Source organism: Pygoscelis adeliae, unplaced genomic scaffold (assembly GCF_000699105.1).
Source record: "Pygoscelis adeliae isolate BGI_AS28 unplaced genomic scaffold, ASM69910v1 Scaffold68, whole genome shotgun sequence".
Taxonomy (NCBI): Eukaryota; Metazoa; Chordata; class Aves; order Sphenisciformes; family Spheniscidae; genus Pygoscelis; species Pygoscelis adeliae.
The window spans coordinates 4,747,918-4,760,746 of record NW_008825501.1 but is presented as its reverse complement, the minus strand read 5'-3'; the positions used below and the strand labels follow the sequence as shown (position 1 = coordinate 4,760,746).

General features: G+C 39.3%; 1 protein-coding gene across 4 annotated transcripts in view; it reads left to right on the top strand.

The window, feature by feature from the left end:
- UBAP2 (ubiquitin associated protein 2) overlaps positions 1 to 12,829 on the top strand; it is a 95,531-nt gene that overhangs the window by 57,948 nt on the left and 24,754 nt on the right. For all 4 annotated transcript variants that reach the window (XM_009331541.1, XM_009331543.1, XM_009331545.1 and 1 more), the window contains 7 exons: positions 254 to 467; positions 1,902 to 2,176; positions 3,313 to 3,485; positions 4,602 to 4,812; positions 6,017 to 6,056; positions 8,785 to 8,968; positions 11,521 to 11,587. In XM_009331541.1, coding sequence (XP_009329816.1) covers positions 254 to 467; positions 1,902 to 2,176; positions 3,313 to 3,485; positions 4,602 to 4,812; positions 6,017 to 6,056; positions 8,785 to 8,968; positions 11,521 to 11,587 — 1,164 coding nt within the window. The remainder of the gene's footprint in view (positions 1 to 253; positions 468 to 1,901; positions 2,177 to 3,312; positions 3,486 to 4,601; positions 4,813 to 6,016; positions 6,057 to 8,784; positions 8,969 to 11,520; positions 11,588 to 12,829) is intronic.

The following is a 12,829-nucleotide window of genomic DNA, read 5'->3' as shown; positions in this document are numbered from 1 at the left end:
TGCATGGATTCAAGTAAATCAGTATTGTTGCAGTCACAGTGGTGCAAGTTGTATTGGTGCTAATCAGAGAGGATCTGGCAACATGCTACAACTGCTGAATTTTTTTATTGGTCATTTGTTAGTAATCTAGAGCTGAAGAGGTTTTAGCTGCTGCCAAATAGCAGCTGTAGGCATTGACCCTACGGTTATGTTCAAATTATTTATTAAATACTGAACTCCACTCCTTCCCCTCTTCTTTTTTGTCTTTTGGTAGTCTGCAGTTCTTTGTTCCGGCTTTGGAGAACTCGGATCCTCTAAATTGGCAAATTCTACTGGATCTCAGATCTTGGACCAGTTGAAATCTCCGGGATTGGGTCAGTTTACTTCTCAACAAAACAACAGTAGCTCTACCACTACTACCACAACTACCACATCATCCTGGGATCTAAAACCGCCCATTACTCAATCCTCAGTCCTTAGTCAGTTTGGTAAGTGCTTTGACATAGTTTTCTCTCTCTTTCTCTCTCTTATTAGCCCGTAAGATTTCTTAATGCCAATGACGGTTTAACACGACCTTAATGAAAGACTTTTTCTAAAAAATGTAATTCTAATAATATAATCCGTCACAACATTGTAAGAGTTACACTTACTTGCTGGTAATAGACATAGAGAGTGTATCACAAACTAAGATTTTATAGGCTAAAGCCTATCCATAAATACCATTGCATCTTTAGAAGTTGTTGAGCCTTCATGTAATGACATCTTTGATTTAACATGCTTGAATATTTAAGTGGAACTTAGATGTGACTTTGTTTTTCAACAAATCCTGGAAAATAACTTATTTTCATTGTGCCTATGCTGCTTCTAGCTGAATATAAGGTTGTACTATATTTTGTCTTTTTTTTCTCCCCAATTTTTCTCTTCTAACCAGTACATGAATTTTGAATGAGTACTATATAATTTTTTCATAATGTGCATCACATCTCAGCGTTCTATTCCTAGAGTGCTGAGAATGATGCAGGTTACCCATTTTGTCTATTCATAATTGTATGGATTTTTTGTTTAATTGAGTAAAATTAGTAGAAACGGTGAAAATGACACAAACTTGGTTTTTGCAGTGTAGTTCCTAGCAGTATTCTCACTGTGAAGAGTGATAGCTCTTTTATCTATCTCGTGTATATGTTTATGTTTCCAGATAGATAAGCAGCCAATTTGGTAAAGTTATAATCTTTTACATGCAGCAATTCTGAAAATATGTTTATATACATTTTAAGTTGCTTTCTAATGCACTTTACCAACTGAATAAAAAAAACTTCACATTGGGAATGCTGTGGATCTCTTATGGTTGTTGACCAGTGCTCTGAGCCACTGCCTGGCTTTCAGCATCTGAAAAATATGAAAGGGGAAGACTTGGAAAAAAACTGTCAGTGTCCAGCATCTCTTGACTTTCAGCCACATTGAGATGGTAGATGACTTCCTATTTGTTGAAAATCTTCTCCTCTGTAGGGGCAGGAAATCCTAACTCATAATACCTCTAAATTGCAACTTCAGACCCCGTGGAAGGAAGTTCACATTTTACCAGCACAGTTAATTGCAGTGAAACTTGCAGTGTTTGATTAAAATAATCCGTAACAGTTTTTGAGAACTAATTTGTGATAATATTATATGACTGTATAGATAGGTTTGTTTTCATGTTTTTGAAGAAAGCTAAATAATGCTTGCTGACAGTTCTTTATTTAAAGTAGAGAATATCAAATGTTGACCTTATTATTGCAGTGGTAATATTCAATGTGAAACTCTTGTGATGTCTGAAAGAGATGTGCACATGCTATAAAATCATAGCTGTCGAGTATGCCAAGCCACCCAGATTCTTTCATTTTAATGCTTTAATTTTGATATTTCTTTTTCCCAATGCTGACCAGACTTTAAATCCCAACCTGAACCATCCCCAGTTTTGAGCCAGCTGACCCAGAGACAGCAACAACAAACGCAGGCAGTTCCTGTTCCTCCTCCTGGGCTGGAGTCTTTCTCCTCCCAGGTAAAACTCCGTGAGCCATCGCCGGTAGACACCCCTACAGCTGTTAGCAAAATGTTACAGCTCCCCACTATATCTATGGACAACCAGGCAGTGACTGCCCATCAAACCCAGCAGAAACAGATAAAACCACCAAAACGGAGGATAACTCCAGCATCCAAGGTGGGTAATTGAGTGGTGGCTTGTCTTTAATAAACGTAAAACCATACAAAAGCTTGTATCAGCAATAGTGTGGCCAGCAGGAGTAGGGAAGTGATCGTGCCCCTGTACTCGGCACTGGTGAGGCCGCACCTTGAATACTGTGTTCAGTTTTGGGCCCCTCACTACAAGAAGGACGTCGAGGTGCTGGAATGTGTCCAGAGAAGGGCAACGAGGCTGGTGAGGAGTCTGGAGAACAAGTCTTCTGAGGAGCGGCTGAGGGAACTGGGGTTGTTTAGCCTGGAGAAAAGGAGGCTGAGGGGAGACCTCATCATGCTTTACAACTCCCTGAAAGAAGGCTGTAGCGAGGTGGGTGTTGGTCTCTTCTCCCAAGTAACAAGCGAAAGGACGAGGGGAAATGGCCTCAAGTTGTGCCAGAGGAGGTTTAGATTGAACATGAGGAAAAATTTCTTCCCCGAAAGGGTTGTCAAGCATTGGAAGAGGCTGCCCAGGGCAGTGGTTGAGTCACCATCCCTGGAGGTATTTAAAAGATGTGTAGATGTGGTGCTTAGGGACATGGTTTGGTGGTGGACCTGTCAGTGCTAGGCTAACGGTTGGACTCGATGATCTCAAAGGTCTTTTTCAACCTAAACGATTCTATGATTCTATTCTATATATAAGTTGCTAGGGAGAAGGAGGGCAAATGGTATATTTCTTGTTTATATATAAAGCAGGAAATTCTAAGCTGGATAGTTTTTAGGTCCAAAATACAGTGATGTTGTCTTTTCCAAGCACATATCTCATTGCTCTGTGTGGAAAATGACTGTTGCTGAGTGATTTTGGATTGACTTAGTAGCCACAAGATTAATATTGTCTGAGGGGGGGTGGACATGGATGACACTTTGATATTGTAGAATAGTATGGCTTACTCTTTCAGCTCCAGATCAGGGCACAGAATCAATGAATTAATTTCAGGTTGCAAGAATGTGGTTAATTTATGTGATGTAAACTGGGGGGTTGTTGCAGATCTAGTTAGCAGTGAAGACTGGGGCAGTAACTGAAGAAGCCTGTAGTTAAGGGAGGAGAGGGTGTCAGTTACTGGTATCTTTAATACAGATAGTGCATGCAATGGAATTATGGCTTTTTTTCCCCCCTTTAAGATTCCTGCCTCTGCAGTGGAGATGCCTGGATCAGCAGATGTGACAGGGTTAAATGTTCAGTTTGGAGCTCTCGAGTTTGGATCAGAGCCTGCACTCCCGGAGTTTGGATCAACTTCAAGCAGTGAGAATACCAGCCAGGCAACCAACAATAGCTTGTACTCAAAATCTGTAAAGTATGTGTGAGTTCCCCTTGTGCATTCTGACATGTCTTCTCTAGGGGGTCAAGTTTGTGCCAAAAACAGCAAGGCACAGTTGCCGTGCAGTGGGAGGGGGAAATATGATGACTTGTAAGGCTAAGTGTTTTCTGTGGATGGCATCTTAGAGGAGAAATTTCTTTTCTAATGACAACGAAAATCTCCCTGGATGGGTCTATGTGAAGCTGGAGATGACATGAATATAAATAACTTTACAATAAGCTACACTTTATAGAATTGATTTCTGATGTTTAATTGTCCTATTTTCAAATTTGTTTGAGGGTTTGTTCCTCACAACCCGAATTTTTCTGCTTTTGATCCAGGAGAGATGACCATTGTACCATATATGTGTGTTAGTAGATTGGCATCAGATTACAGCTCTGATGCTCCTATGGGATGAGAAAAGAAGCCAGGCTTTCAGTATGCAGAAGCTCTTACTGAAATTCTAAAATAGCCAATGATAAGTGCCAACGTACCAGTAACCCATTTTTTTTTCTTCCTTATTAATTCAAAAATTGGCTTTAGTAAAAAGCTTCCTGAAATTAATTCAGAAATACTAGTAAAAATGTACTTTCATATTCATTTCTAGTTTTATAAATTATTTAAGCTGTTTAGAAAGTAAAACACTCCTGCATGTTTTAAAGTATTTTTTCCTCTTTGCATAGTTCATTCTGTTAGACCGCTACTGTAACGTTAGATTTCTATTGTAAAAAGAGACTGGGTGTTTCTCATCATATACCAGACTTTTTCTATCTAGTTGTTTAAAAAAGGGAGATTATGATCATTAATTTGTCCTTTGAGAAGGTGAAAATAACATAACTGAAAAGTGCTTGTGTGTAAACTCTTGTTTTGGTTGGGCTGGCAGGAGGAAGGTGAATGGTGCTCAGTGCAGCTGATGGTTTTGAAGCAGTGATTACTGGGGACCAAAGCAAAATTATATTTTTTTTTTTTCATGATTAGATTGTCTAATATAAATAATGTAGATTTGATTGCAGGTTTAAGGTAGTTCTAGATAACTGTATAGGAGCTGATATTTTCATGAAGGTATTTGAGATGTCATTTACCAAGACGATAAATAATTTTTACTTTTTCCAGTGATCCTTTGAATACCTCTTTGCCAATATCCAATACAGTACAGGAGTCCACCTACACAACCTCTGCCATCACCTCTTCCAGTCTGACCTGCTCATCCCAGAGCACTAGCCCAGTAACAACAACTTCCTCCTATGACCAGACTGCTGTGCATAGTAGGATAGCGTACCAAAGCTCCATGGCTCCGTCTGAATCAACCCCTGTTGCAGTTACGGTGAGTAACTGAGTCTTATTTCAGAAATAAGACCTTGAAAAAGGTGAAATATTCTTATCCGTGTTAGACTTGTATTACCCTGCTATGTTAATACTTTTAACCAAGCCAAGTGGTATTTTTGATTCCCAAGCCCACCCTGTTATTTGCTTTTGCTTTTCCTATTGTGTAGCCATTTTTGGCCATACTGTATTTGGGATATGAGAGCCTCTGATTTTATGAGGTTTGATGTCTTAAATTGCTGTTTGACCTTTTTTCTTAGTAACAACATTCTACTTGAGTTTCCTTCCCTGAAGCTTAGTTTTTAAAAAAGGAACTATCTCTGTATGTAAATACTAGTCATGGTATTTTGCCATAACTTGACAGTTTTTATCCAAAGGTATATTATTTATTAAATTTATATGGCACCTAGCAAATGGATCCCAAACTGTTTGTGGCCCCTCCGGCATTACACTTTTGTTGTATTTAAACACCAGTGGGAATTAGTTTCATGTTTTATTTTAAAAAGCATAGGGAGAGGTCTAATCTAGGACAGAGAGGATCTCTCTTGGGAGCTTCAAAAGCACCTACTCTCTTTGTGTATGGAAGATAGGTTTGTTTTAAGAGAACTTAATTTATTAAATGTTTAAGGAACTTGTGAGATTTTTTTTTTAAGTTTATTTACTTCTGGCCTTTGTTATGTAATGGCTCAGTCACACTTGTCTTCTGCAGTAGCTCGTATGTACTGGTGAGGACCAAGCATAGACTATCCACTTCTGTACTCCAGCGTTATCCAAAAAACAACTGGTGCTTCTCAAGTCTTATCTTTCAATGGAAAAAAATTGGCGTCTCTGTGTAACTTGGATAGTTAAAATTGTGAGTTGCATTAGATCAAAAGCACAACCATTTCCTATATGTTAATGCAATTCTTTCTTTCATATCGGTGTGAACCTGAAGTTTGTTGTATACAGTACATGGGAAAGTCTCCTGCTGATGGGTGTAATATGGGCAGTGTATGGGATTCTGTATGTTCAGGACACCTTGCACTTGAAACAACTATTATGTGGTTTTGTTAAAAGCAGTAAAAAGTTAATTTTCTGCCTTTTTTTGTCTTTCAATTTAGAATGAATATAGAATTTTGCATGAAGCATGTTCAATGTGTGACTCAGTCTGAAAATCTAATATACCTCTGAGATGATTTATTCATTCATTTCTCCTTTGTTTACAGAATGGGCACAGCAGTGTTAGAACACAAGCAACTCTTGACAGTAAGTTTACAAAGCTTGGTTGTGCACAGGACTTTCTGATCTTTTCTTACTACTTGCTGTGTGCACAACTGTAGCAGTGACTTCTGGTTTAAGGTTTTATCATTGTTCTCCCTGACTAATTGTTGGCTGACCTATTTGAGTTTATTTTGTGCTTGCATAGGATACACTGCTTGCTTCTTCACTAAAACTGAAGTATGAAAGCAGCCCTATTAAATCTACAAACCTAAGCAGTCTTAGAATTAGAGAAGCTGCTTTGCTGCTGCTTTTCCTTTTGAATTTACCTACCAAAAAATATTTAATATAAAATTAAAATAAAATATAAAATTAAAAGATAATATAAAATTTCCTAGCAATTCTTCCAGTTCTCAGATGGGAAGCTGTGTGTAGCATTTAGCTGTGATGAAACAAAGTCACATTCTTTGAATGCACCTCTCACTGGGTGCAGTGCTACTTACGGCCTGTACAAGCCCGTGGGGAATAAGGGAGACTAACATGCTCCCTCTGCTGGGTAGCTTGCTGCCTTGCAGTGGAGTAACAATAACGCAGTACTGGCTCTGATACAGGCATTACTGTTATCTTCATCTTGGCCTGTTTCTTATGTGGTATTTTACTTGTAGCACCCCTACAGCTCTCTTCCTGCAGTTAAAATAATTAAAGTATAGTATTCACTCTTCTGACCTTTATGTGCTGCTCTGTGGAAGTTTTCAAGGGCAGCAGTGTGAATTAATGTCTCTTGGAATTCCAACGCTTCAATTTTAGGTCTATCCTCCTCTTAAACATCTCTTCAGGTAGGTCATTAGTGGGGCAGACTTTTTTTTTTTTAATACTTCTAAATAGAAAGAAGTTGTGTATTCAGACCTGTAAACAGTGTTTTGCTAGTGCCAAGTTCAATTTAAATGAGCAGGAGGAGTATATATGCCCAAAGAGTTACCACTTAAAAGATTGTTGTATATAAAGACAACTTTTCAAGTGGAAAACTTTCTTACTCTTGTGTACAGAATCAATAAATGATTTATGAAATTGACTACAGGACTTGTCTTTTTGCTATGGAAAACAAAGATCTGAGAATTCCTGGTATTTTTGTAATTATTCTATAACAACTTTATTAGTCCCTTTTTCTATGCTGGTTCTTTGAGAACACTTTTGGTTTTTTCTGCATCTTAAGCACATAAACTGGAATTAGTCTTCTTCCATGTATCTATTTCATGCATCCAAACAATTTTGAAATTCTCTTAACTTTTGGAAGTACTGACCTTCTCCCTTCTGTATGTGCTGATAATATTCTTCGTTGTTCATCTCTCATCTTTGCTGTTGTTGTCCTTTAATATCCCAATCTCATGCTTCCTAAACCCTTAGTTCAAAGCATGGCTGGTGTGTTACAATTCTGACCATCCTACTCGTCTCATGGTTTTCTTTGTCTTGCACATTGTGTTCAGGCATCTTGTAAGGGGTCTTAATGAAGATGGTGATTCTGTCCCTTGTATTGAGGACATCTCAACAAGGTGCCTTCAAGAAGGGCACCCTGCTCTAAATGTATTGAGAGTTGTAAATGTTATTTACTTATTTTTATATGAATCTTGCCGGGAGGTATCAGGTGATATAGTTGCCACCTTCATAACTATGTTTCTGTTTGTCACTTGAATTTCCTTCTCTTATTGCCAAGGACAAGACCTCTTGATTTCTGTTTGCGTAGCACCCAATCCAGCAAACTGACTTGGGTCATGTAGCAAGGAAAGCAAACCAGTAATGTGAACACTGTGATGTGTGACTTCCAAGTGTATATCTGACTTTTGGTGACCATTCTAAAACTGTCCTCACATGCATTGCAAGTTAGTGATGATCCACTGAGTAGTGGTCTCTGGTGTGGTATGGAAACATGGCCCAGCAGAACGCAGGGCTCAGCTCTCTGAGTTTTATTGGTGGGTGAGTGCCTCTAATTCTTTATATTATCTTTGCAGGACAAGAGATAAGTGTGGAAACAGCTGGGAATTATGTTGGGCAGTAGAGTTGTTCAGTGTCTTATTACAGTATAGTGATCCTTTGGAAAGGCACATCTGTGGTAAACAAGTTTTACTCTGTGTAGCCTAAAAAGTAATGTTAAAGCTAAACGCTTTTTGTTATCTAGGTCAAATAAAGTAAGTCAATATTTGACAGCTCTTTAGCATTAAAAATGCTCAATGCTGTGCTCAATTGTGTCCTTTGATTGTAACTTCTTTTATTCTACTGCATTACACATTTGACTGAGTACTCCAAACTGATAAGTTATATGCCCTTGTACTCCAGCGATCTCAGTCTCAATCATCAAAAGTGCTGTGTAGGCTGGAATGAAGAAGCAGAGCTGTAGGTAAAAGTAGATTTGTACAGTGCCAGCACAAATGCCTTTTGTTTGCAGAACCTAGTGCAAGGAATTTTAAAATGAGGATTGACTTGTGAGCAAAAGCTAGTAATCCAGATAGTGGGAGGTGAAGTGCAGAAGACTGTAGTTTACTACACATGTAGCAGTGAAAGTTATAGATCTATTGTAGGTGAAGAGCTTAAAGGGAAGAAATGATAGTTCTGTTGCTGTTTGAAATTTCCTTAATAGCCAGATTGCTTGATACTGTTACTGGTTTCTGATGGTCAGTTTTTTGTAAACCAAGGGGAGAATACTACTGTGTTCCTGAATCCAGGCTGGGATGTCAGGTATGCTGGAATTTGTCTTTCAATGCCGCTTTTTAACTTGTTGCAGCTACTTCATCAGTTCCAGCGCCTAAGACAGAGCCTTCTCCCTCACTACCTTCTGCTGGTTCTCTGCCTAGCGTTGTATCCACCACTGCTTCGCTTCTGCCTTCAGCATCGCAGCACGCGGCAGCGTTGCCCAGCTTGCCTCAGTCCAGTGATTTGGCCAGCAGCTCACTTTCCCAGTTAAGCAGGTACAGTAGGAGTTGTGATAAACTGAAAGGGGTTCAATTTTGGGGAAAGGGCAAATGTAAGGGTGATTGCGTATGGGGGCTGTCAGATATCAGGGTCCCCTTTTCTGACCTTAGCTAGAATTAGGAGAGAGATTCAGAAGAGAACAGGATGTTTCTGGTTGCAGAGTATGAGCTCTGGGCTGCCTCTTAATGATAGAGCAGCTGCTGCCCTCAAGTTTTTGTGGTATATAAACAACTTTGTGTTTCAAAGGGCTCTTGCTTCAATCATGCCAGCTAAATTAGCTAAATTGATTCCCCCAGTTTGTTTTTCCTACTTTGTCCACAGTGCCTGCTGTTTGTTTAGTGTCGTATGTTTGAAATCATTCCTTAACGATTTACTTCCTGGCTAATTTTGAAATTGTAGTTTCATTTATGTTTGTATTTCTTAAAATTAAAAACCAGAAATAATTCCACAGGGAAAGTGTGTGTTTTTTCTTTTTCTAAGACATTTCCTTAAGACACTTTGAAATATCAGATTGGTGTTCCTGGAAGTGCATTCAGCACAGCTTAGCTCACTTGCACTATGTCTGATTTTCTCAGTGCCTGTTACTTGAGCTTCATCTTCAGGCAGGTGACATCCTGAGGCTATACTGGTTGAGTTACATTTTTAATACTCACCTTTGTACTCTATTTGTTAATGTAAGAAACTAATTTGATGGGATATCAGGGTTTTTTTCCTGTTTCACAGCCAGGACATGGTTGATTCTCTTTCAATACACTACCATTTTCTGTTGAATAAAATGATAAATATGTCAAATAACAAGAATTATTCCATTCACATTAGAAAGATCATCTCCCTACATTTGTTTGTTAAAAAGCTGTGTACATTGCTAGAAATTCTAGTTGGAGGGTTGATGCTGTTGGGCAGACACCAAGTGCCGTGAAAGGATGATGCCTGAATTCCAAGCACACCTGCCTTGTTTGTGCTGGCAGCTCTTGTCTGTGTCTCTACCATAGGTCAGCGGGTGAATTAAGGCTTATTAGAAGAGCTGGGGAGAGTGGCCGAGGGAGTGGTTTAAAACTGTATATTGGACTGAACTATTTCTTTCCTTGCTGCCTGAAGTGGTGTCATTGTAATTCCTGCAGATGGGCAACAGTTTTAAAGAATCAAAGTAAAATTAGTTTGTGAAACTGCCAAGATTTAGTCTGGTCCCACACCTTGAAGAGCTGCCAGAAGTGCTTGTCCTTAAATTGGGGCATATAATTTAGCCTGCAGCTTTCTTATGAAAACTGCTGTATTTTCTTGTGGCTATTTCCATAGAGAATACTAAAATATTTGTTATGGTTAGGATCTCCCTTGCTTCTGATTTCACATGAGGAGGGGCTTTTTGAGCACGAAACCATACATATTTTTTATGGCTTTGTTTTGTTTGCCTTTGTTCAGTGTTCATTTTGTTTATTCCATACTGTACTATAAGTTACGTTCTTGACCTCGAATGTAAGGTATAACTTTTGTCAGTGTGAATGGTTAAGAACCAGTTTCAGTCACCTTTCAGGGAGACATTGAAAGACTTTCGGATTACAGGTGAATGTTTGTGCTACTGTTACTGCCAAAAGTTCACAGGCCTGCTCAGCTAGGGAAAAAAAGGTGGTGCTAAAGCAGAGTTGCTTCCTAAAACGAAGTTATCTGCAGATGTTTTTGGCAGAGGACTCTTTATTTTCATATTTTACAGTGTACGTATAAAACTGAACTGATACTTCTGATTCATCTTTTAAAAGAGGAGATGGCTTTTGGTGGCTTGTAGTGGTATGAACTGGCCTTGATTAAATTGCCAGATTCTGTAGTAGTATGGCTAATTTTGGGGCTTTCACAGATGCTCTTCATTTGCTGAATTTTTTGAGCGCTGTTTTTTGGGAGTGTGTTGGGGCTTTTGGAGGAGTTATGGGGCAAATACCCTGCAGTTCTAATTGGTTGAACTAATGTTATGCAGGTTAAAACGTGAGAAATACCATTATGAGTCAAACCAGCTAATTAATACCTGTGCCCTGTGGCAGGCAGCAGCAGTTGCTCAGGGAAAGAATGAGAAACAAGCAGTGTGTTCTGTGAACCTTCTTCTGGTTTTGGACTTTGTGTCTTGGAGTTCTTGTTATATAATTTCTGAAGCAACTATTGTTTTTCTGAAAATATAGTAAATTGATAAATACAAATGAATGGTGTTTTAGATGTTTATTGTTAGTAATAGTCATCTCTGTACTTCATTTTTTTTTTTCATTAAAAGGTAGTAGGATATTAGTTACAGGAAAAAATGCCTGTAGGGGTGTGTGTATATATACAAACGTGTGTGTGTGTATGTGTGTATATATACACACACCCCTACAGGCATTTTTTCTTTAACTAATATCCTACTGTGTGTGTATGTGTATACACACACTTACAATTTTTCATCTTTAACTAATATCCTACTACCTACTCTGTGTTTGTGTGTGTATATATGTGTATATACATACATATATGTATTAAAAATAGTTCTAGGAAAAATTAACTCTATTAATTCTTTGCAATTTCTTTCTAGCTCTCTTTCCAATCATCAGAGCAGCCTTTCCCCTGCCTCAGTGTTGTCTTCAGGCACAGCACATGCAGTAAGTCCTATTTGCATTTCAACAGATGTTCGGCCTATAGTCAGTTTATCTGATGATTAAGACCCTCTTAAAGTGCATTGTGTCCCAGTACAGTAAGAACCGAAACAAGAGCCTTGTCTCAGGGAAGAAGGACTGCCAGCCCTCTAGTGGTAAAAAAAAGTCTTACCACTTGTGATTTTTACTAGACCAGGAATAGCTGTTACAGAGACTTGCCAGTCACACAACTGCAGAGGAGATTTTCGTGCCAGCAAGGTGGGGTGGAATAAAGAAAGAATTCCGTGTAACAAATGTATTAAAAAAAAATAAAAATCTTCAGAAGTGGCTGCCTGAAACTGCTCCAAAATGTGGAGCAGTCTCCACCGGAGAGGTTAGTTGGCAAAATGCGGGTGATGGAATGATACATGTCATGATGAATGCCTCATGACAGATGATTTTAGAGTTTACCATGTGGCTTTGTTGTCACCTGTGTATTTAATGCATTTGAGATAACAAGGCAAATGGTAGTGAACACAGTGCCCTGCTTGAGGTTGCACAAATGAAAGTCAGAAACACTGCCTTGTCCTGTGATGGGTTACTTCTGTACAATCCCAGTCGAGGTGTGCAGATAGGCTACTGCTTTTTTTTATGCCTGTATTTTGGTTTGTAATGCACCATCCCTACTGAATACGTAACTTAAAAATTCACACTTATCCAAATGTCCTTCTTTTCTGTTGTCAGAGTTGTTTTGGCTTTTGTGTGTTGGTGAATTACACCCTCAGTCCGATTGCAGATGACAGCAAGTTGGGTGGCAGTGTTGGTCTGCTCGAGGGTAGGAAGGCTCTGCAGAGGGACCTGGACAGGCTGGATCGATGGGCCGAGGCCAACTGTAGGCGACTCAAGAAGAGTACAGGGATCTCGTTAGGTCGTGCAGAGAGGAAATGAGAAAGGCAAAAGCCCAGCTAGAACGCAACCTGGCCGCTGTCGTTAAAGACAACAAAAAAAGTTTTTACAAATACATTAATGACAAGAAGAGAGCCAGGGAGAATCTCCATCCTTTATTGGATGCGGGGGGGAACACTGTCACCGAGGATGAGGAAAAGGCTGAGGTACTTAATGCCTTCTTTGCCTCAGTCTTTAGCAGGCAGACTAGTTATCCTCAGGGTACTCGGCGCCCTGAGCTGGAAAACAGGGACGGCGAGCAGGATGAACCCCCCATAATCCAAGAGGAAGCGGTCAACGACCTGCTACGTCATCTGGATACTC